This window comes from Octodon degus, unplaced genomic scaffold (genome assembly GCF_000260255.1).
Source record: "Octodon degus isolate 3935 unplaced genomic scaffold, OctDeg1.0 scaffold00053, whole genome shotgun sequence".
In the NCBI taxonomy this organism is placed as follows: Eukaryota; Metazoa; Chordata; class Mammalia; order Rodentia; family Octodontidae; genus Octodon; species Octodon degus.
In genome coordinates this window covers 12671970-12697969 of record NW_004524629.1, presented here as the reverse complement: position 1 = coordinate 12697969, position 26000 = coordinate 12671970, and the positions used below count along the sequence as shown (strand labels likewise).

Here is a 26000-nt window from a genome sequence, read left to right as displayed (position 1 = left end):
TCATCTAAGATCTATGATTTATTTCTGTAATCTTTCATGTAATATTTTTGGTTCACAGTAACTGAGCTGCAGAAAGCAAAACTGCAATGAAGGGCTAATGTATACTTCATTCTGTCATCCGTCTCTTCATGTAATAACTTTTGAAATCACAAGGTGTTGTCCTTCTTAGGCAGCAAACTCTTGCATGCAGGGATGGTGTTTCTTCCAGCAGTTCCTGCATACTACAAGCATCAATGTCTTGCAAATTGGAGTATGTTATAATGTTGACCTATTTTAGCTCAAATGGCAGTTGTCATCTTTGATCCTTGCTGAAACAGACCAGCACCACTATGGGTTTAGGCCTTCACTGCTTCCAGGACCTGATTCCCCAAGCTCTTCACCTTCCTTGTTCTTTCCTTGCCTCCCAGTCATTCCCAGAGAACACTTTAAAAAGACTACATGAGCAAACACAGAACCCGTGGAGTTCAACTTTAATCTTTTGGGAGACATTTTAGTAACTTTTATAAGATTCAGGGTAAAGATCAATAGATGAATGTAGATTTAAGTATGAATTTAAATTTAAGGACAAGTGAGAGTACAGTAGCCCAGTTCTCCGGAATTCTTAAAAAAACATCACTGCCACTGCAGGTGCCAGCCCTTATGCCTGTTGCAGGCTGATGTAAAAATGTTGTACCACCGGCATCCAGACATGGCCACACAGATGCTTGCAATGCCCCCAGGTAATTCAGTTCCAGAATATTCTCAGTCCTCGCCCTGTTTATCTGGTGAAGGGTTTCTAGGGAGGCTCAGCAGGGTTTCAATTCTCTCAGCATCTTCCTGGGATTGATTTTTCTGTAAATTACTTTCGATCTCCTGAGGGAGGAGTTCTGTGAGCTGCAGCCTGGCTCTCCTATAATCAAAGAAGTAAAAGTTCTCAGAGAGATTTAAGGCAGTATTTGTCTTATTGTCCCTGCTCTCATGTGACAAATGGAAGAGCAAACACTGCTCCCTGCACTTCAAATACAATGACTTTCCTTGCTCTGTACTAGCACTCATGAGCAGCTATGGCTAGGATCCAAAATGTTCCCCAAGAGGCTGTGTTGAAGGCTTGCGAGCCAACTGATGGGCTTTGGGAAGCAACTGGGTAAACCTTCAATGAACTCATTAGCTGAATTGGCTACTTAGGATAGGACCTAAGTCGAGAGCAGGTCCTTAAAACATGGTTTTGAAGGTGCATTTTGTCCCATAACACACTCTGGCTCGCTCTTTCTGCTTCCTGGCTGCCACGCCCCTCCCCATGATGTTTCTGCCTCAACATAGGCCTGAAAGGACCAGAGTCAGCTGACCATGGACTGAAACCTCTGAAACCATGAGCCAAAGTAAAACTTTTTGCCTTTTTCTACCCGGCTATTATGTCAAAGAGATAGAAAGTTGATCAAGAAACAAGCCAACCACAATTCCCACATTACCCAAATGGACACTGTTATGACAGTAGCTCTGATCCCTAAGATATTCCAGCATCCCAGACCCCACAGTGCTAGATGGAGTGTAAGGAAGTTGACATTCCATGTATAGGTCTCCAAGTTGGGTCATCCTCTTGTCCCTGAACTGGAGGAATGTGAGCATCCTGCTGCTCTATAAATTCTCATCAGACTTCATACAAACTGGACAAAAGCTTTTAACGGTGATCCAGGAAGAGAGAAGTCAAGTAAGACAACACTATAGTTGTACATTTATGAAGAGTTCGAGTCTAATTTCTTTTTCTTTTTTTTCCTGTGGTAACAGGGATTAAACTCAGAACCTTGCACTTGCCAGGCAAGCACTTATTCCACTGAGCTATCTCCCTAGCCTCCTCTAATTTCTATATAATAATAGATCACTTCTTTTTCTAAATCAACTATTAGTACTATATCTTCCTTTCTTTAAGTGATTATCAGGACAACTAATAACTTTCTTCTCAATGCAACTCAACCAGATGACCATTTTTTCTTCCATATCCCTATAACCACTTTTTGTATTTCTGCTAAGTAAGGAAATTTCTGAACCTCTGATTTCCCTGTATTATTTTCAAGTAAAGCAGCAGATGCACAGAAGGTACATAAACATGTATTAAACTAATTCTCCATAGAAGTAACACACATATACAAATACCAAATATCTATAAAAGCTATATCTTTTTAACATTATTTCCTTTTGTAAACATCCTTTCATTAATCTGTGCTGGTACCTCAGTTCACAAATGTGTGGGTTCACAAAAAGAGGCATTTGGCAAAATTTTGTTTTTGTTTATAAATTCTCCATCAGGTGATAAACACAACAGCAGCTATCTTTTCCAGAACCATGGAACAAAATTAAGTTTATGATCTAAGGCACACTGTAATTAATTATCACTTTTACCCATCCTTAAGGTTTTAAAATTCTAAGTTACTGATCAATTTTTGTAGGTTTTCTCAGTTCTATTAGACTGTAGTTATCATCTGTTCACATATTCCAAAATGTTAAACTTTTCCATAACATCCTACATCAGGGACCAATAGAGAAATTTTCCTTTTATTTCTAGCCTCTTTCTCAAAACTTGCTTATCGAAAAAGAAGTTTCTTATAACATCTAGGAAATAAGAAATAAGCTGATGCTTTTATGCTTTTAATTTTCCAAAACAACCAATTTTGCTGGTTTTGAGAATTTTAAGTGCTCCATTCTGGAACCTACATAACTGTATGCTATGACCATGAAAATAATTATTGGGCGTTGCGATAAATTCTGCTCCAGAGCAGCTGAAAAAGCCAAAGGCTTGAAATTAAAGGAAATAAAGTCACAGAACTAATTCATAGTCTAGCTGGGAGTTAGGCCCAGTCTGCAAGGATCCACTGGCTCCAAAATCAGTGCTTTTTCTCCTATGGTTCACAGACAGCAGAACTGTAGGAATTAAGAATTTGTATGCATACATGTTTTTAACACAAATAAAGCTTTCAAATAAAAACAATGGAAAAAAATGATTGCTTGTCTACCAGTTACCAAAACAGCAGCAGCAGCGGCAGCCCTCACAGGTACCCAGGAAGCCGACTGCGAGAATCCTTCCTACGCAGCACCCACTAGGTCCACTAGACAGCGGCCTGTCATGCTGATCTTACTTAGAATCTGCAGTCTGCATCAGTCTCATGACCCCTTCCCACCCAGGAAATGATGAGGTGAAACACACAAGTTTCTGTGCTCCTCAGCGGCGCCCCCTGCCGCTCTGTCTGCTTCATTCATCTCAGTCTGCAGCAGGAAGCAGAAGCTCCGTATGTTAGCACTACAGGGTGTGAGAGTTTGTCTAGATGTCCCCTCAAAGCCACAGGGGGCCATGGGGGCATTTTAGAGATGGCTGAATCTAGACTATGTGATGGTGTGATTAGGATGTGTGATTACTGAATCAGCAGTCTGCCCCTGCCCTAATCCTGGTACTCTGGATAAAATAAAAGGGTCAGAAAGTGGCTTTTCTTCCCCTTGTTTTTTTTTGCTATCTTCCACTGTCATGAACTCTACCAAGTGCCACACTGCCTTGGAGTCAGCCAAAATGGGCTGAAAATTCTACTCAAGGTGTCAGGTATTTTGTCTCAGCAACGAGAAAAGTTACTAAGACAAAGAGGATGACACTCTTTTTACACAAGACAAGTAAAGTTCACCCCTTGGTGTGTGTTCCCTTAGGGAATTCCTAAGGCTGCTCAAGGACACACACACAAAAGAAAGGGAAAAAAATGCAACCAAGTACATTTACAGGCTGAGGCTATAGCTCAGAGGCATAGCGCTTGCCTGCCAAGTGCAAGGTCCTGGGTTTAATGCCCAGTACCAACAAAAAAGTACATTTATAGCACTTTAACTTTTTTTAAAAAATGTCTAAGGATCCTCATCACATTAAAAATAAAATTGGCATCTCTTAATTAAATACACTGAAAGACAGGAAGGACGTGAGTAAAGGACCCGGTCAAAACAGACTTTTCTTTGAACCAAGCGGCACCTGGGGCACATGGCTCAGGGGCGTGCCAGCAATGCAGCTGTGGCCGGGGCAGCTGGTCCTCCAGCTCCTTACCACTCTTCCAGCTTCCGCTCATGCTCGGCCTGTCGGTCCTTCTGCTTCCTCTCCTGAACTGTCTCGCCGTAGTACTTCTGAAGCACCATCAACAGGCTTCCCACAGGAGCACTGTGGGAAAGCAGAGGGAAAGCTCAGGGATACCAAGCTTTTTGCGCTGTGACTGTGAACACCTGGACTGTGCGACAACTCACAGCCAACACATCACTATCAGACACAGGATGTCTGACAGAGTCTTTTTTGAATAAAAAATAAGACAATCTCCTTCCTGGCCCAAACAACAGAGACAACCACTCAACTTCCTAACAACTGGAATTTAAAAAAAAAGAAATAAAGAAATGGACTGTTTTTTAAAAAAAATCATGAATGAAAAATAAACCAGGGCATACAGAGAGTATGTAGATTTATGACCAGCTCTCGGAAGCAGGTCTAAATGGAAGGCTTCACAGAAATGCGATTACTAGTTCACAGCGGCACCAGTCCTCCCAGGGGACAGGAACTGCAGAAGGCATGTTCCATGAGGGGACAGATGCAGGGGGGTAGAGCAGGCAGACTACCAAACAGTGTACAAATCAAGACTGTACCACAACTGTCTCAGCTACAAAGCAGTTACACACTGAGGAACTAATTTAGATGGTAATAATCACAGTGACGTGAGACTTTGTTTCTTGGCCTCTCAAAGAGAAGCAGTTTTAGACTTTGGCATAACTTAAATTCCCTTTGGCTACCACTTAAGTAATTTCATTTGAAAACAATTTTTGCTAAGTGGAAGTAACTCATATGTCCACCACAGAGTAGATAAAGTATGTACTAGTTGGGCATTAACCCATAGTTGGGTTATAGGTAGACACCTATAACCAGGAAGCTGACATAGGAGGACTGAAAGTTAGACTACCCTAGGCTACGACGTAGCAAGGTAAAAGTCAGCCTGGAGTACACAGTGAGATCCTGTCTCAAAAACCCAAAAAACAAAGGAATAAGTAAATGAATAAGCAAACAAATAATACAAACCAGCTTTCTTAGGCAGAGTGGAAGCACAAGATTCGAAGTGTGTGAAGGAAAAGTCCAAGATACTGGTGCTGGCTTGAACACAGTGAGCCCCATGCAGGTGATGTAGGTGGCCTCTAGGGACAGAGCACCCAGCAAGGAAGCAGGGACCTCAGGCCAGAATCCCATCAAGTGGATTTATCAACAGCCTCAGGGTCAGAAGCAGCCTGATTGGCACCACGCTTTGGACCTCAAGGAACCCTAAGCACAGAACCCATCTGGACCACCCAGACTTCTCATCTGCAGAGCTGCGGGATAATAAATGGGGGATGCTGTAAGCTGCTCAACTCAGGGAGATCTGAGCAACATAAAGTGAAGATGACAAATACTCAAGCATTACTCGTAATGGATGATGTAATGTGGCTCTTCAAGTGATATGCACATGGCACCTGCTACCCTGTCATCCCCTCAAGGTAATCATGAGGGGACAATCAAAAATAACTGAGGCTGCTGCTGTGCTATCTCTCGGGTAGATGATTGTTCAAAAAGAAAGGGGTGGTGAATGAAGGCAAGAGATAGGAAAAAGAATATAGTGGAACTATCCTGCTTCAAGGTTGTATATGGTGAGATTTTTGGACTTATGCATAAACATAAGAAGTATATAATTCTTTATGCCTTTTTAAAAAATATATTCTAATTTTAAATGTTTTTTCATCATATTCTATAGGGACTTAAAGTTCAACAAATCAATACTTGATGAAAAATACCTGTTCCATGTTATGCCTAAGATGTTTGTTATTCATATAAATAGTGAGGTTAAGCTTAACAGCCTAAGTTGTATGGTAATAACAATAGCTTATCTTCTGGATGGTTAACAACCTAAGTTTGCATACCAAAATTAGAGAAAACGGAGCATTGAAAGGAAAGCCAACATTTTGGCCCTAACCTTCTAAGGTCAATTAAGACTCAGGACATATGAGAACTTGTACTGTAATGTCATGTAACTCGGTAGTGTCCCACATTTTCTGATCAAGGAGATTATGGGGCCAAAGAGGAAAGTGATCGATGATGTAGAGTGTGCCTAAGGAGAGTCACATGGAGAAAAACATTCTCTCGGGCTTTCACAGAGAGCACATTGGCCAAGCAATGGCCGTGACTCATCCACATGGCTGACACTGACAAAGGTTCTACAATCTGAGGTACAAGATCTCAGGATAAATCCTGAAGGGATTTCACTGACCTTATCAGACCCAAAAGCTACAACTCTTGTTGCATAGGTCCTGCTTTACCTTGGTCTTAACCATCCAGTAGAAAAATATAAAAACGAAGTACAAGAAGTAAAGCCATGGTGTTATGTTGAGCATTAGGGGACTCAGGTCAACAATTTCTGACATTGCCAGTCAAGCGGAAGACCCAATACTATTATGGATGAGTTTACACACCTATAATATTTAAATGATGGAACTTAACCAAAAAAGGGGATACAGATGAATGTCCATCTTATATCTGTGTATTCAAAGTGGTTAGGATAGATATATAGTTACATTCTCTTAATGAATAGAGGGATTTGTTCTAATAGTGTTTGTAAATAGGATATCATGTCCGCATCTTGTACAGCAATTAACCACTAGGAAGAATATATGCAATGTGTTAATTATTGAAACTGTCCTACCAATTTGGTTTCAAACTGTCTCATTGCTATTTGTTTCTCAATAAAATTATGGAAAAAAAATAAAATAAAAAAGAAATACATACAAAAGAAAATAAAAAAATAACTGAGGCATATCCTGGGCATTATTGTAAATGAGTAGTTTTAAATATGGATCCTATTTTAAGAATGTTATATTGAATCAATATTAAATTATTTATTATGGTAATCATGAGTCAAACAAACAACTAGAATAGAATCACAACCAGGCAATCAAGACAACTGCCAATGTAACAGTAAAGGTCTTTCACAGGCTCTCAGGTTTAAATTTGTTCTTTGGAAATGAAACAAAACAAAAAATATTTGAAGCACTGGGGGTGTAGCACTGTGCTACACCAACACTCTCAGCCCGTTAGCTTTTATTGAGCAGGATCTCACTAAGTTGCCCAGGCTGGGCTCAAACTGGTGATCCTCCTGCCTCAGCCTCAGAGCTGGGGTTACAAGTGTGTATGTCCACAGAATGGTATTTTCAATAGGCAAGGTATTAATAAAGGCACCAGTTTGGAATCACACCATGTTAACACTTACCCCAACAAGGCTCCAATTATACCACCAGCCACCAGGCCACGCATGCCTAAGTTTATTCTAAAAACACTTCCTGTGACAGCTATTTGAAAAGAAAAGGCAGCATTAAGTCATCTGTAAATACCAGAATTCCACTTAAAATACACAGTTCTCCTAAGTAAGCAATGCATCACCATGGCCTGGCTTTCTCCCTTTCTAAAGAGCCTGTCTTCTCACTCTGCTTTATTTTTGTCCACTTCCCCTTAAAAATTTGTGGTTTCTTTTACTCTCTTTCATGCCTTCCTTTTTCAAGGAAAGTGCTCCCTGCCCCCAAACAACAATGAAAACCAACCTCGCTGGACCCAACCATTTATGCCTTCCCCCACCTCACCCTGCCTGCACTATTACACTGTGGCTCTTGGGATGGTCTGCAGGACAAGATTTGGCCTACAGTGCCACCTGGAGGCTGCACAGGGGGAGCACCTCTTCCTTTCCACTGAGACTGCTTACTCCTCATTTTCTCCATATTGTGCACTATTAAACCAATGCTATCCCAGGGGCAACACTTTTTAAAGAACATTATTTGAAGAAAGAAAATAATACTATTCTGAGCATATATTTTTTTATTATATATTTAAAATTTTCAAAATTAGCAAGAACAAAAATCACCTTTAATCTACTCAGAAAGTAACACATTATGTTTTTAGCAGAGGGTCTACAGGGTCTCACTACACAGATCGGACTTGTAGTGATTCTCCTGTTTCAGTCTCCCAAGCGCTGGGATTACAGGTGCGCCGCCAGCCCAGTCTCAGTCACCATCTCAGCATGTCCAAGGGCAGGGCCAGCACTGCACACCAGGAACCGAACCTCAGCCACTGAGCTCTACCTAAGCAGGTGTGTTAGTCCGCTGAGCTATCTGGCTGGCCTTTTTAAAAACAGTATTGTTGAACACTGGGCTTTGTGCAAGCTAGGTAACTGGTCTGCCCCCAAGCTACCCCCCGGTCAAACACCCTCTCCTCCTTTTTTGAGACAAGGTTCAAGTTGCCCAGCTGGCTTTGTACTTGGAATCCTGTCTCAGACTCTGGGCATATACCACCAGGCCCAGCTACACAGCGCTTTTGCTGATTACATGCACATATCATATTTAATGTCTTCTGTGGTATTTATGACATAAATAAAATTTTTGAGGCTAAGCTTAGTAATTTCACATATAGCTCAATTTTTGTTTGAAAAACATATATGATATACATACATACATACACACACACATTTAATGTCTTCCCACTCAGAAATCTGCTATTTACATTTTTCTACGTGTATTTTGCAGACTTTTTAACAAAAGCACTTCAATTAGTCTTACTTTGTTGTACTGGATATCATTTTCCAGCTAATCACTGTTTCATCCTGTAGCTGTCAATTCTTGGTTTTGCTCTTGATCTTTGAAGTCTATCCTACAGATCTGTCAATACCCCCATTGTTGGAGTTAACATAATTAGCATTTTAGCTTCTGGCAGTTGCAAGGCCCGGGCCTTCATTGTTCATGAAAATGTCTGGCTCACGGGGTCAGCATTTTAGATAGGCTTTAAACACTACCAAATTCTTTTCTTAGAAAAATCTAGTTTCGATTTGAAATGCTTTCAACGTTGAACAATACTGAGTTGTCCATAAACTTTCCCTGTTTTTATGATTCTTTTATAATTGATAATTTACTTCATATAAGTTGTACACTTTATTTACTTTCATTTTTATTACTCTTATAGAAGTAACTATTTTTCAAAGAATTTTTAGGATAGAAAAAGGCTACTTCTATATTTACACTTTAGTGATTAGTATTAATAATTTTTCAAGCAACCTTTTAAAATTTTATCTATCACACCAGCCCCACCCCTGAGCACCTGGCATAGTGGTGCACACCTGTAATCCCAGCGCTGGGGAGGCTGAAAATAGGGGGATCACTATGAGTCCAAGCTGTGAGCTGTGTAGTGAGATCCAGTACCAAATACATTAAAAAAAAAAAAAAAGTCTATAAATACAACCGTGTTTATTTCTTTCTGAAGCATTGCTTTTCCCACTCCTGTGTCAATGTAATTTTAAGGGTTTTGAGGTATAATTTGCACACCACAAAGTTCATTTAAATGCAGAATACAGTGACTTACAGTAAAAGATTTAATTGCAGTTAGTGTGTAGTCATCATCATGTTCAATTATTGAACATTCCCACCCTGGCACATGTGTCTCTTGCGTCCACGTGCAGTTGCTCCTGGTTCCCCAAATCATCTCTGGCAATCACTGATGCACTGTCCCACTCAAAGAGTTACCTGTTCTGGACATTCTATAGGACTGGCATCATACATTATCATCTTTTGGGCCTGGTTTCTTAACAAGGTCTTTGAGGTTTAATTATATGGCAGTACCCATTAATTCAGTTCCTTTTTATTGCTGAAAATATCCCATTGGGTACATCTACCATATTGCATTTACTAGCCCAAAACATGAGATGTTTCCACTTTGGGAATAATGCAGGTACAAAAATTCACATATAAATCTTTGTGTGAACATATTTTCATTTCTCTTGAGTAGATTTTTAGGCACAGATTATAAATTACGTTTAACTTTTTAAGGACCTGCCAAACTCCATTCCAAAGTGACTGCAGCAGTTCACACTCCACCATCAACACAGGAAGATGTAGCTCCACTACACCACTATCAGTGCTTGTCTTTGGCACAGCCATTCATGAGAACATGTGGTACCTCACTAGGCTTAAAGTCTAACGATGCTGAACATCTCATTTGGACACTCAAATAGTTTCTATACTCAAATGTCTACTGAAACTTTTTGGTCTTCATCTTGTTGAATTGTCAAGTTCTTTCTACCTGCTAGATGCAAGTCTTTATTTTTAAGTATTTTCTCCCAATCTGGCTTACTGTTCTATTTTCTTAGTAATGTATTTTTCTGAAACACAAAAATTAAGTATTTTGATGAAATCTAATTTAGCTACTTTTTAAAAGGCGAAAAATTTATACAATCTGAAGAGAAACCAGAGTATTATCAACTTTTTAAAATGGCTGTAATATTTAAATTTTTGTTTTTTCTTTCAACAAGTTTATAGATTTGGCTTTTAAATGAGTGTGACAGAAAGAGTCTAGAAATCTATGATACATATTTCTGGTAAGTTGGCCTCCAAAAAGGTGGTCTCCAAAAAGAAGTGAGACCCTGTACCAAATCTATCAATCAATCAATCTTTAAAAAAATAAAATATTCTTTTTTTTTTTTTTTTTTTTTTTTTGGCAGAACTGGGGATTAAACTCAGTGCCTTGTGCCTGCCAGAGAAGCGCTTATTCTACTGAGCCATCTCCCCACCCCAAAAATAAAATATTCTTAAGAAATATATTCTGTTTGATGCTCTTTGAGGTAGAATGAGTGTTGAGATATAATTTTCTTAATTTCATTTCCAGATTGTCTTTTGTGATTACATTGGACACATTATTTCCTTGAGACCTTGCTGAAACTTGTTTACTAGTTTCAGTGGATTTCTTGATTCATTAGAATGTTCTACACATGCAAGGTGCTGTGAATACTTCATAGAGAATAAGTTTCCTCACCCTAAAGCTGAATCAGATAACATGCCCTAAAAAGTTATAGAAAGGCTTACTACACATATAAAGCTTACTGGGGAGATCAAATCAGATACTCAAGCATATCTGAAACTGGTGCGAGAGAGCTAGATGGGTGGGCAGAAGGAAGGGCTACAGCGAGGGCTCCTTCATGTACACCAGAGCCTGGATGTGATAGTAAAGGAATCCTAGAGCACCCAGGCTTTCTTATCACCTTGCCAAGACCCAGGTTAACAAGGACAGGGCAGACTCCTAGTTTCCAGTCTGGCATACAAGCTTAGAATTTTTCATTCTACCCTAATAAGTAAAAAGCTGAACAAATTGAACACCCAGTAACTCTTTCCTTAGCTCTGTCAGAGAAGGGTAGTCTTAGGGTTCACTGCTGCCTTCAAAACTGGGGAGACAGATGAATACAAACAATTACAACTGTTCTTACAACAAAACAGACACTGATTGAGCAGTAGGAACTAGCACCAAAGAAGAAAACCTGACCTATAAATGGAAAGTTAGTAGGGAAGTTGAGAGAGATAAGAGCTCAGGGGGCACTGACTCAGAGGCCCCCATAATTTGCTGGGTTTTATCTCCAGGAGCTCTACTAACTTTTTACAGTGAAGGTCTTCTCACACATTCTGAATAACACCAGAACATGTGTTCTGAGCAAGGGCAACTGCCAAGCAATTTTACATGCCAAACCTACCGAGACTCCTCAACTAGGAAAATGGTCAACCCTAACCCGCTCCAGGCTTCCATGCAGGAGAACGGAAATCGCCAGATGCAGCCCACTTTCACCATCCTGCCCAACCTGAGGAAAAGGCTGAGAAGCACCTGTGAAACCAACAGTTCAGAGGCACAGGCCCACTAAGACTGAGACCTAATCACAGGACTCCAGAAGACCTTTCCTCTGCACATCTGGCCACCATATACTGATGGTCTGTTTACCACAATCCCTTTCATCTAGCACATCACATGCAGCTACTGAGAAGAAATTATAAGGCAAACTAAAAGCCAAAAATCCATTTGAAGAGACAGACTATCAGAACCAGACTCAAATATGGCAGAGGTATAGGAATTACCTGGCCAAAATTTAAAACAACCATGATTAATGTGCTAAGGGTTTTCTGGATAACACAGCACTTAAGAACACATGGGTAGTGCAGGCAAAGATGGAAAATTTTAAAAAGAAATGCTAATGATCAAAGACAGTGTAACAATAATAAAGAACATCTTTGATAGGCTTAGTAGTAGACAAGACATAGCTGAGGAAAGAATCTGTAAGCCTGAAGATGTATCAGATCTTTTGTGGGGGGTACTAGGGACCGAACTCAGGACCTTGTGCTTGCCAGGCAGGCACTTAATGCTACTGAGCTATCACCCCAGCCTTTGAAGATTTATCAGCAGAAACTTCCAAACAAATCAGAAAAACAAAGAGAACAAAGTAGAATGAGGAGGAGATGGAGGAGGAAAAGGAAGAGAATCAGGAACTGTGGGACAGCTTCCAAAGGTATAATACAAAAGTAAATAGAAGCCAGGCTTTAATGATGGCACATGCCTGTAATCTGAGCATTTTAGGAGGCTGGGGCAAGAGGATCTGAGGCCCATCTGGGCTATAGTGCAAGTTCAAGGCCATCCTGGACCTTATAGCAAAACCTTGTCAAAGTGGAGATAGCTCAGCAGTCTAAGTGCCTGCCTAAGCCAGTGCAAGGATCCAGGTCTGATCCCCGGTATCACATGCTACCAAGACTGGGCATGGTGGCGCAAACATGTAATCCCAGCACTGAGGAGACTGAAACAGGAAGATCACTTTAAGTCTGAGCTGCGTAATGAGATCCTATACCAAATACATTAAGAAAAAAAAAAAAAAAAAAAAGGAAAAAGAGAGAGAAAGAAAGATTTCAATATTTTTTTAAAAATTAAGGTTGGGGCTGGGGAGATAGCTTGGTGGTCTAAGCACCTGCCTGGCGAGTGCAAAGACCCAGGTTTGACCCCTGGTACCTCATACAGTGCCTTCCCCAGAAAGCTGTGCTGGCCACAGAAACCATGTGTGGTGGTACACATCTATAATCCCAGAGCTGGAGAGGCTGGGATAGGAGGATCACTATGAGTCTGAACTGTGTAGCGAGACCCTGTACCAAATAAATAAATTAATTAATTAATTAACTAATTTTTAAAAAGAGAAGACAGAAAAGAGAAAGGGACAGACAGGGAATCAAGCAGCATCAATGTTCACCCAAATAACACATAGGCATACCATTTTCAAACTGCATATAATCAAAGATAAAAAATATTGAAAAAACATACTGCACAAGCCAGTAGGTTGTGGGTGCACGTGCTACCACCAGAAGTGCATACGTAAGAATATCAGACTTCCCTTCAGAAGCCACCTGTGGTAAGAGTGGAGTGAAACATTTATAAAATATTGAAAGGGAAAACCAGCAAGTGTTTAATCTGCCATATTTAACAATATTATGTACATGACTGGATTTGGGTCTCCCATTTTGTTGTTGTTGTCTACATATCTTCTTAAATTCCTTTTTAATATTTCTAGATATTATTAAAAGTTGCTTTTTGTATTATCCTGTTCCAGCAGAACTCCACTCCTCTCTCAACTTTGTATTATTATTGTCATATGTAATATGTATATATTAAAATTCAACACGTTGCAATTATCATTTTATACAATATGTATTTTAAAGAGGGAAAAACATAAGAAATGAGTTTTGTCAGGAAGTCCTTACTAATAAAAAACACACCCCCTCTAGCACTTCCATTTCTTCCTGTGGCTCCAGGTGACCACCTGGTGTCCTTCTCTTACTCCAACAAACTTCCTTCTTCCCCTTTTGTTTCATTACTGTCCTATTCCTGCATCACTAAGTGTTTGTGCCTAGCAACTCCCTTTCACTGGTATTTTTCTAAGGCACCTCTGCAAACTATGAAATCTGTCTTTGTTTATCTAGAGCTACCTTTATTTTGTCTTGATTTCTGGATACAGAATTCTTTGTTCACAGCCTATTTCATTTGCTCATTAAGTGTCATTCCATCAATTTCTGGCTAAGAAGACAACTGTTAATCTTACTGTATGTTCTTCTATATGAGAAATTGTTTACTTGCTGCTTTCAAGATTTTCCTTTTGTTTTAGAAATTTATGTATGGATTGAAGGTAACTCCCCTGCGATGACCACTAATGACTCACCCCTGGGTTGTAGTCCAGAAAATGGGACAAATGTGACATTGAGCCCTGAAAAAAAAGGCGTTTTTACGTTTTGCAAGACCTCCTGGTCTCAGTACAAACTAGGCGACTGAGAATCTTGGCCATGTACATGCGCCATCTCCCCACAGAATGGAATCATTATGTTCTGCAAACATGTACTAAGAAATTAATTAATCAATAGAAAAAGAATCTTGCATGAAAAAAATGGAGCCTTTACCATAATACTATTTTGCAATTAGATTTGTTTTCTAAAAATCAGGCAGCAAAAATGCCATAGATAGACTTTTTCTTTTCTTTTTTCTTTTCTTTTTCTTTCTTTTTTTTGGAGATAGGGTCTCACTATGTATCACTATGTAGTTCAGGCTGATCTTGAACCTGTGAAAATTTTCCTGCTTCAGCCTCTCAAGTCCTGGGATTATGGCTATTACATGTCTATCAACAGATAAATGGGTACAGAACATGTGGTATATTTACACAGTGTAGTACTCTAGCATAAAGAAGGAATAACTTCAATCATCTGTAGGAAAATGGATGCACCATGCAACCGTATGTTAAGTGAGATAAATCAGACACACAAACTTAAATATCCCATGGTTTCTCGTATACGAAAAAGGCAAAGTATAAATAAAGAACAAAACAAAGGATGGAGCTGCGCATGGTGGTGCATGCCTATAATCCCAGAACTTGGGAAGTGGAGGCACAAGAATCACAGCAAGTTCAAGACCAGCCTAGGCTACATGGTGAACTCAAAGCCAGTCTGCACTACACAGCAACACTCTGTCTCAAAAAAGAACAATGGAAGATAAGAGAAACCAGGGAGACCAATCTTGCAAATGGGAAAAGAATGTAGAGATAAAGGGAGGAGGAGAGGTTAGGGGAAGTAAAAAGAAAGAAGCATTTTTGTACATGTACCAACCAACTCTCCACAATGAACATGTACTGCAAATATGTACTAATAAAAAATTAATACAAAAATTCTTATATATTCTAGTTAATTCTTGTCCGACTGGTAGCTGGCCAAGATTTTTTCTGCCATTCTACAGGCTGTCTTTGCTATTAGCTATTTCCCTTGCTGTGAAGAATATTTTAAATTTGATGAAGCCCTGTGATGTAGCCCCCATCATTCCTTTTCCACTGGAGTCCTCCTCAGGGAGTTGCTCATGTCTACTGGCTTTAAGTTCCCTTGTTTCTCTCAGCAGTTTCACAGCCTCAGGTCTTTTTTTTTCTTCATTTATGTATTTGGTGCAGGGTCTCACATGCAGCTCGGACTCAGGAATCCTCCTGTTTTCAGTCTCTCCAGCACTGGGATTACTGGCATGCAATACCACACCCAGACTCCCGTCACGGCTCAGTGAGCCCTGGGGATGGGTTCGGCAAGGCATGTTGGACTGGGAATCACACCCTAGTTCCTGCGCTTGCCAAAGCAGGCGCTTAGTTCACTGAGCTATTTCGCCAGCCCATCCTCAGGTCTTTTTAATAGGACTAAGCCATTTTGAAGTGGTTTTTATACAGGGAGAGAGGGATTTAATTTCAGTCCTCTACAAGTAGATACCCAGTTTCCCAGCAACATTCACTAAGAGGCTTTTTCCAACATAGATTTTTGGCTTCTTTGTCTAGAATCTGGCAGCTATATTTGTGTGGTTTGTTCCAATGTCCTCTCCTCTGCTGACTGGTCTACGCATCTGTTTTGGTACCAGTCCCATGCTGTTTTTTGTTTGTTTGTTTGTTTGTTTGTTTGTTTTTACTATGGCTTATAGTCTAATTTGAAAACAGGTATTATAAAGCTGCCAGCCTGGCTCCTTTTGCTTAGGATTGCTTTGGCTTGGACATTTGAGCCTGTAAAAGCCCCCTATTCAGAAATTTTAAAAGGTATAGTCTAGCTATTCTAAAAGGTATACAGTGTTCCCTGTATTATTATTTTCCAAGTTTTGAAAAATTCAAATTATTTCCAAAGGAAAAAACTTCAGATGTTAGGTTCAAGGTATGCAAACACACGTGCACATGTGTGTTACATGCATATTTTTCTTTTTCTTTGCTTTTTCTGAGACAGGGTCCTGCTATGTCATTCAAACTCCTTGAGCTTGTGATCCTCCTGCCTAAGTCTCCCCAATGTACAACAAATCCATCTTGTGTGTTTGAGTCTGTGAGGGAATGTGCATGAGTTTGTGATATTTGCACGTACACAGCAACTAACTTCATTCACCTTTCCTTCAGTGGTTTTGCTTTTATTCTTAATGCTCTGCTTTTTCTTTTCTTTTTTCCTGTTTGTTTGCTTGGTTTTTTAAGATGCTCTTACGATATAGCTCATGTTGGTCTTGAACTCACTAGTCCAGGCTGGTGTCCAACTCGGGATGATTCTGCCTCAGCCTCCCACATGCTGAGATTATACACTTGTGCCACCAGGCCCAACCGTTTTTTCTACTTTTACTGCTCATTTAAAGTAAGATGTCTTTACTAGAGGAAGAAGGCTTCAAAATAAAATCCAAAGATTACTGTGAAAAACATCTGGTTCCTTCCTACGTGTCACTAGTCACTTTTCAAACTATTCTTCCCTTCACTGGATCAGAACCTGCCCTCTTGTTGCTGTTGTTCTTCTGTGGTACTGGGGATTATAGCCCGGGTCTTCACACTGAGCTACATCCCCAGGTCTTTACTTTATTTGAGGATAGGGTCTGGCTGTGTCACTAAGCTCCCCAAGTTGGGTTCAAGACCTGCAATCTTCCTGCCTCAGCCTCCCAGAGACCTGGGAATACACGCAGGCACCAACACATGCTGCTTAACCTGCTTCTAAGGAAACCTGCTTCCTCAGGACCTTGTCCTAATGCTCTTGCTACTTAGGCCACTCTTCTGTGGAAAATGCATGCTCCTTCTCATTCTTTAGGTGGCAACCTAGATGTCACTTCCTGAAAAAGACCACCTGGGGCCAATCTGTCAACCACAGGCCTTGTACCATGATTTATTATTTTCTATCATGAGAACCTGTTTCTTCCCATTTTCACTACACTTTAAAATTCAGTGAAAGCAAGGATCTTGCCTGCTTTACTCGCTGAGTGCACCATGGCCCACATACAAAGCTGTCCATGAACACAGTTTGTGTGGATAGTGCACAAGATGTAATGAGAAGCCACCCAAGGAATTTTGCAATCCTTATTTAGTCCTTACATATTTTCTAAACCATATCTGAGACCAAAAAAGGTAAACAAAGGATAAAGACATCTTACCTCCTGCCACGACAAAGTGGCTCAGGGCATTTTTATTTCGGTACACAGTTAGTCCTGTGTTCACTGAGCTGAGAATTGAGGAGAAAAAGGAACATAGATCATTCAAAACACATTTCACTTCCCTTCCTGATTGCTATTTTCACTGAGATGATAGGTTTTCAAGAGTCCGCAGTTGGAATCCTTGTCCTAATCTAGGGCCTGCCATGTGTTCTAGATTGCTAATGGGCCATAGAGCTTCTGAGGTAGAGTTTCTGCTAAAGAGGAACCAAAGAACAATCACATCTCTGGAATAAGTATTCATTTAGAAACATAGAAAGATTCTGCAGAATTTCTTTTAGTTAGAACTCATTCTTCTATCTATGTTGATCCCAGTGGGTAGATCTCTATCCTGTATATGAAACTACTCCTGGATCAGCCTTTTACCCCAATAGACAAAAGTTCCTAAGACATTATGGCCAGGCACAGGGGTGCACACATATAATCTCAGCACTTGGGAGGCTGAGGCAGGAGGATCAATGAGTTCAGCCTGAACTACACAGTGAGATGATGTCTCAACGAACAAAAATCTGCTTCCCTAAAAAACCCGAACGGAAAAGAAGAAAAGAAACAAAGAAAAAAGGCATTATGAATCACTTCCCTGTAAGTACTATTTTTATAATCCCACCTGTTCATCTGGGTGTGGTTGTCCATACCTATAATCCAAATGCTCTGGGAGGCTGAGGCAGGAGGACTGCAAATTTAAGCCTAGCTTGTATAATGTAGTGACAAAGTAAGACCCTGTCCCAATAAAAGTAAAAAAGGGCTGGGGATGCAGCTCAGTGTGAAGGTCTTGGGATCAATCCCCAGTACCACCACAAAACAAGACAGGACAACAGGAAACACCCCACCTGCTCTAAAAGAGAATCAGGACCCTGTTTCACAATTCAGAGAGCACTTACTTAAATATTGTCACAAATACCGCAGTTCTCCAACTCCAGCGCCAGCCATACCGAAGGAAGCCTCGCAATGCAGCACGGTGTGCGTGTTGCTGAGGTGAACAAAAATGCTGTGAGGTCCTGGGACACCCCAACACTCCCTCCATTACGGAACTGCATGCTATAAATTAGTCAGGTACATCAATGCAGAAAAGAACTGAGAATCTCTAGAGATGCCATCCTTTAAGTACTGAGGATTAAGCAAGTCTCACATACATCCTATTTATCAGGAGATGGCAAAGGAACTAAGAATGACCACTGTCAACCAAGTAATCCATCAATTATTTAAAGACAATTTATGTGGCTTAAGCGATGCTAGGGAAAAGAAAACCAAAAGTCATCTACTGAATAAATATTAAATTAAAGGGCAAAGATTAAACTAGCACAGATATTCAGCACAGAGAAAGCAAAGACATGTAGGACCACCTTTTATGCTTGAAGTGCTTTCACACAGTACCTCATTTACTCTTTACGACACAGTTTTCAGGAAGGTCTTACAGTTTTCACTAAAGCTTAGGAGAAAGTTTATCACCAACATCACCCAGGGTATAAGGAATAAAATCCGAATCAGAAGGAGCATTGCATCTGTACTGCACATCTTCGCTGAGCCGGCACAGACCAGGTCAGGTACAAGACCAGAGGGTAAACTCTGAATTTGCAAAGATATGTAAGAAACCCTGTGGTATCTCAACTACTATATGACCTTGAGCAAGTCAAAACCTCTCTGAGGCAATGTGTGAATTATTGAAACTGTCCTACCAATTTGATCTGAAACTGTCTCATTACTATTTGTTTATCAATAAAATTATGGGAAAAAAACAACAACAAAAACTTCTCTGAGGTATCTGTGTGCATTCACAGCTTTTAATAAATAGACACCAACACAGATGTATGTGAATTGCATGTAAGTTGCATACAGATACATACACACACACACACACACCCTAATTCTGTCTGCCTAGGGTCTAGAAACAATGCCACCCTAGTAGAAATGTGTACATAAAACTCAGATCTTGGCTTCTAAATACCAGTCTCCACTGAAAGAAAGCTGAGGTCTTTGGAAAAATAGCTAATTTCAGGACCAGCACAGGAAGAGCAAAAGACAAGCCAGGAACATGTTACTGTATCCAAAGTAAAGGCAAGAGAATGAAGACATGTCTCAGGAACACAGGAGCTAGCCTGAAATGGCTTTCCTGATCCAAATCCAGGCCAATTTGGGAATGAAAATAAATGACAATGGATTACACACCTATAGAATGAAACAAGAAACCCTAAGTCTATACTAATATAAATAAATTATAAACACAGTTTTGTACTACATAGGAAGGCTTCAAGACCAAGACACACATGGTGGAACATGCCTGTGATTCCAGCACTGTGACAGGCTGAGGCAGAAAGATCATAAATTCCAGCCCAACCTGGACACAACCTAGTGACACTTGTCTCCAAATAAAAAGTATAAAAGGTAGCTGGAAATATAGCCCAGTGTCCCCAAACCACTGTACACACACAGAAAAAAAGGCCACAGACATAATGTACTAAGACTGTGTTGTCTTGGGGCATTGTAGTAGTTCTGGTTCATAAAGTATATTATGTGACAGTCACACAATGACAACACTGTCTAACAACACAGTCCTCAGAATGATCTCTAATGTGGATGCATGGCTATAAATAGATGGATACAAAAGGGCCAGTGAGATAGCTCAGTGGACTAAGCCCCTGCTTAGGCAAGCACAGGCACCAGGGTTTGATCTCCAGCACTACATGCCCACACCAGTCCCAACCCAGGGCATGCTGAGCTGGTGATCAAGTCTGGGCATGGTGGTGCACGCCTGTAATCCCAGCACCGGGGAGGCTGAAAACAGGAGGATCACTACAAGTCCAAGCTGTGTAGCAAGACCCTGTATCAATACATTTAAGAAAAAAAAAAAAATGGATACACAGATTGATGTAGGGGTAGAGGAAGAACACTTTCTTAGAAGTGAGTACTAGCCAAAAAATGGGGAAAGACAGAACTAGAAAATGATCATTTGCAACCACCACAGCAATAACTACTTCAAGCCAGAATCATAATTTCATGCTGAAATCTGATGAAAAATGGGATACTTGCATAATTTCAAAGGCTCTAATAAGAACTCATAAAATACATATCTTTATAAAGGGAAAAAGTACTAATTTTATAGAAGATACACCTGGCTAATGTCACCTAAAGTAAATATTGCAAAGCTGGCCCTGCCCCAGGATGCACTGAGTCAGCAAATAAGACTGGGCACGGTGGCACACACCTATAATCCTGCCTGTAATCCCAGTGCTTGGGAGGCAAAAAAACAGGAAGGATCACTACAAGTCCGATCTGTGTAGTTAGACCCTGTAGACTCTGTACTAAATACATTAAAAATAAATACATAAATAAATATCAGCAATAAAATGATAGGCACATAGTGTGTGCTTCTGATGTAATGTAGTAAGTACACAACGTCAATTCTAAGATGTACCTGTCAAAAAAAGAGACTGCATTTTCTAAGAAATCAAATCATAAAACTGTCAAGCTCAGAAAAGACAAAGACAGAGAAAATGCTGCAGACTAAAGAGGAGTGCCAGGCAAATTCAACATGTAATTTACTATTAGATCTTAGGCCAAAGAAAGAAATTTGTTTAATATATTTTCAAGTAAATGAGGTAAGTGGAAGCACTAGTAAATTTACATAAGGTCTGCAGATAACAGTACTATGCCGGAGTTAACTTTTTGTTTTATAGCCATGGTGGTGAGCCCACACACGCCTGCTTTGGAGATAATTGTCTGGCGAGATGTGCTCAGGCATATTAGCATTATTTCTTCCATTGTTATTAAACACAGACTTGGACTTCCTACAATCCTTTCAAACCACAACCTAACTAAATAATTACGTGTAACTGTGAAGACAGTCTGCACCTTCATAACACTCTTAGACCATGTTATGGTTTGTGTCCAGTTGTCCCCCAGAACCTCAATGCAGTCACTGGGGCTGCTTCTAGAGTTCATGATTTAGTTCATGATCCAATGTGGGAATCATAATTGAGTGCTACACCTGCCCTGGGGCAGAGAATCTCCATACAAATGTAAGGAGGAGAGAGAGGAGAGGCTTGTTAGCTGCCACAGCAGCTGCTCCTCCTTCTGCTCTTTGTTTTCCACCGCCATGAACTGCTGCCCTCTGCCATGTGTCACTCGGCCTTGGAGCCAGCTAAGTATGGGCTGAAACTTTCAGTATGAGCTAAATAAACCTTTCCTGCCTGAATTTTGGGTGTTGGGTATTTTTTCCAAACAATAAAAGTAACCGAGACAGACCATCAGTACTTACCACGGCATCAAATTGGTTATAATAAACCTCTGCTTGGCTCTGCTCTATGTAGCGCTGCTTAGCATGAATAAAAGCTGGTAATCCCCCATATACCCAGCCAATGATGCCTGCTGAAGCTGCTGCCTTACAGATGTCCTCAAGCTCCTCTGAAATTCTCTGGTGCTCACTAAAACATCAAAAACACCATGTTGTTGGGACATTATCCAAAAGCACTATGTTCAGAATTATTCCAAATGCTAATACTACCTTTTACCTTAGGGGCAGAACTGCATTCTTCAATAAATTAAACAGTGCTGTTATATTAAAAGTAGCTCAAATCTTAGGCAAAACATCCAAAAGCAAGACACTCTTAGGAGACAATTCTGAACTGGAAAACAAAGGAGCTTTTGTGACACTTGCTGTTAACAACTGCAGGAGCTGGTTACACGGCTATGTTCAGTTTGTGATATTTCACAAGTAAGCAAAAAGGAAATCATTAGTAAATCTGCTCACGTACATTTCCCTAGATTCATGTTGTACTGGAAGGTTTTGGTTTAGGTGCTTTTAAAGTCAGGTATGGTGGCACACACCTGTACAGCCACAGTCAGCACTCTAGAAGGCCAAGGCAGGAGGACTGAAAGTCCAAGCCTAGTCCAAGCCTAACTTAGGCCACATTGTCTCCAAATCTGAGGGAAAAAAAAAAAGCTGGGGATGAGGCTCAAAGGCCTACAGTCAATTCCTAGTACCACCTATGCAAATAAATACACTTTTATTTTGATGGTTATTATAACTATATTGTAACTCTAGAAACAGAATCTGTGGGTTTAATGAAGAAATCATATTCTTTTCAAATGTCAAACCATAGAAATTACACAAATTCGTGAAAGGTCAGCACAACGTATGGAAGAATGAAAACATAATATTATAAAATGGCAAAATCCTATTTATTAATAATCACTTTGAAAGCTCATTATGCAGTGAGCAATACAGGTCAACCAATGAAACTACCACTTCAGTCAATTTGTCACTCTCAAATGCATAGGAAATGAGAACTGTTGACCTGTGCGGTGGTACATGCCTGTGATCCCAGCACTTGGAAGGCTGAGGCAGGAAGATCACTTTGAGTTTTAGGGCAGCCTGGGCCATATGGTAAGATTCTGTCTCAAAAGTTAAAAAAAAACAAAACAAAACAAAACAAAACAAAAAACCAGAAACTAGAACTGTTCATTAAGCTTCCAAGATATTCTCCTGTAACTGTTCTGACAAACTGGTAACTCTGTAATTTATTGATTGATGTTTGCAGTACTGGGGATTGATTCCAAGGAGCACTAAACTACATTCCCAGCCCAATCTATCTTGAGATTAGATCTAATCTGCCCAGGGTGGGTCCAAATTTATGACCATCTTGTCTCTGCCTCCCTTGCAGCTAGGATTATAACAATCTGCCATCATCCTCAGATTATAGGTGTAGGTCACCATGCCTGGCAAGGTTTTTAAGTATTAAATTACTATAAATGATGGCTCTCCTAAGTAAACTACTAAATGTTATTTAACTTGCTTTCTTCAGAGACTGGCAAGTACTTAACTAATTTTACTTGTCAATAACTACAATATTTGAGATATCAGTGAGTTCTTTTGGTTTTGTTCTGGGGTGCCAGGACTGTATTTAGGCCCTTGCACATGCTAGGAAAGCATCCTGAGTAGGACTCCAGTGCCAGTTGGGCCTTTCAATTTCTACATCCACAGAGAAAAATTTAAATAAAATCTCTTAGAACACTGTCTTACATTAAGGTCAATGAGAAAACTGCCACTGGTGTGGGGACACACACCTGTAATGCCAGCACTTGGAAGATTGAGGCAGGAGGATCACCGGGAGTTCAAGCCCAGCCTGGAACACACAGTGAATTCAAGGTTAGCCAGGGATACATAGTGAGATCCTACCTCAAAAAAGAAAAAGAAAAAAATGTAAAGGAGTTTAACAAGCCAGGAGATACCTAAGCACTGGGGTTTTTTTGTTTGTTTGTTTCAAGCCTCTAAAAATTTCTACAATAGAGGTAATAATAGAGGTAATACTTAATCTACATTTTATTTTTATTTTTTGAAACTGGATCACACTATGTAGGTAGCCCTTGAACTCCAGGTGATCATTCTGCCTCGGCCTCTCAAGTGCTGAGACTACAGTGAGTGCTACCTCCTTTGCCCTGCATTTTATTGTTGTGAGAACACAGCCTTTAAAAAGTTAACATAGTTGGTCCAAAAGGCCACTGAACAGCATATAAAACAGCAGAGCAGAGTAGCAGAGCAGACCTAGATTTAAGTAACTGGGGTTGGAGTCCTGGTTCTGTCTATCACCCACAGCCAGGTCACACCATTCATGGAATCTTGGTCTTCTCAGCTCACCACGGAGGGGACAGTGAAAACTATAAGATTATCTTTCAAATTCCTTTCAGCTCAAGAAATCTGTGATTTACCAAACAACCCTCTTCTGTTATTCTACGTTACACAGGTCTTTTATGAATCTGTATGCTTTCAGATCTTTTCATGGCTGATGGTGGTGGTGGTGATCCTGGGAACCCAAGAAAAATAGTCCAGTGCTGAGCAACATCCCCAGCCCTTTCTATTTTTTTGAGGCAGGGTCTCACTTAGATGCCCAGGTGGCCTGGAATTTTGGGATTCTCCTGCCTGTGCCTCCTGAGGAGCTGGGGTTATAGGCTTGTGCCACTGCTTTATTAGCTTTAAAACAATGATGAAACCAAAGTAAGAATGATTAAATACAAGCCTGCCAGCTCCCTTGCCCTTCTTGGAACCACTATAAAACTTCATCTTTAACTCCTCTGAAAGAGTCAGAAGCAGGGAAATTGAATGAACCATTCCTTTCCCTTCATTCAGCTAGGGATACAGCACCACTCTGGTGATTAATTATGGTTAAGCTAAGGATGTCAGGACACCAGCATGGCATACCATCAGTTCTGACATAATGAAACATGGGCAGGACCAGGAGTCAGCAGTGTCTGACCCTAACAGGAAGCACCCACTTAGAGTGGTCCATGTCCTCAGTTCCTCTTTCTCCTGTCTGTTCCTACTACCATCCTGTGCTCTTCAATAAACCTAGCTACATACTACAAGATGTATGCTTGGCAATTCTTTCCTTGCTGTACACAAGAACCCAGACTTATTTTATGTATTTGGTACAGGGTTTCACTACACAGCCTGGACTTGTAGTGATCCTCCTGTCTAAGCTTCCCCAATGCTAGGATTACAGGCATGCAACACCATGCCCAGTTTTGGTGGCTGGCCTGGTGCACCCAGGGTAGGGCCAGCACAGTATGTGGTATGGGGGATCCAACCTAGGTTCTTGCAAGTGGAACCTGGACTATTAGGGTCCACTCAACTTTAACAACTTCACACCAGTGTAGTACAGCAAACTAATTTCTGAAAAGGCAAACTTTTCACTAGTAATTAATAAATGAAAGAATTAAGCATTCTAAGTTTTTACTAAATTGATTCATTTTAAAGGATTCTCACTTATTGAGTATCTTTAAAGTTTAACTTTCTTATATAAAATGAGAAACAGAGGGGTGTAGCTGTTAGAATCCTTTGCCTAGCCTGTAGGACACCTTGAGTTTGCTCTCAACACTGAAAAGAAAATAGGTAATAGTTGCTGTTACTTATAATTCCTTATTGGACATAATTAAAAATTGTTAACTATGTCTGCCCTCCTCAGTCTTTGTTTTGGCAAGCAGAAAATGACCGGTCACAAAACACCAGTTTGGGAGGGACCTGAAAAACCAAATGCCTGTCGTGGACTTTTAGACAATTCCTAGCTTGAGCCAATTTTTCTCATCTGTAAAACACGGGCCCGGATCTCCCAAGGATTACTCTCCACGCATCCCTAAGAACTGTAGTTTCCAGTCGTACCTTCACCATTCAAAAACCTGCCTGTCAACCAACTAGCAAATGGCAATGTAGGGTACCAGGTGGGCGCTAACATCAGAAGCCCAAACTCGCTCAACCCCCCGCCCCCGCCCGCGGGTCCCCGCCCGGGCTGCCCCCCGCGGACCCTGAGCGCGTTTACTCTCTGACAAACAGCTCCCGGAGGCGGTCCCACCCGGATTGAGTGGGACAGGGCTCTGGGATGTAGTAAGGCAGCTTCGCAGTCTTCCCGTCGGCTTTCGCGTCCGCAGCCACGGCTCCGGCGGCAAAGACCCGAGGGAAAGGAGCCAGCGTCCCGAGGAGGCGGCTGCGCGGCGCCGGCGGCGGCCCCTCCATGGCTGCCTCCCGATATAGACACGCGTAGAGAACAGCACAAGGGAACTAGCACACGCGCAGAAGCCCAGCCAATCTGCGGGCGGGCTCACCGCCGCACCCACAGACGTCCTTGTAGGCCGCAGGACAGGAAGTCCCGCCCCAGTCACGGCG

General features: G+C 40.9%; 1 protein-coding gene across 1 annotated transcript; it reads right to left on the bottom strand.

Moving 5' to 3' along the window:
• On the bottom strand, positions 1–26000 carry Timmdc1 (translocase of inner mitochondrial membrane domain containing 1). The gene is made up of 7 exons (XM_004633326.2): positions 25657–26000; positions 21603–21768; positions 18229–18317; positions 17291–17358; positions 7272–7350; positions 4049–4159; positions 1–889 (listed from the first exon to the last, which is right to left on the bottom strand). The coding sequence occupies exons 1-7, from the start codon at positions 25848–25850 to the stop codon at positions 742–744; spliced, it is 855 nt and encodes a 284-aa protein (XP_004633383.1). The 5' UTR covers positions 25851–26000; the 3' UTR covers positions 1–741.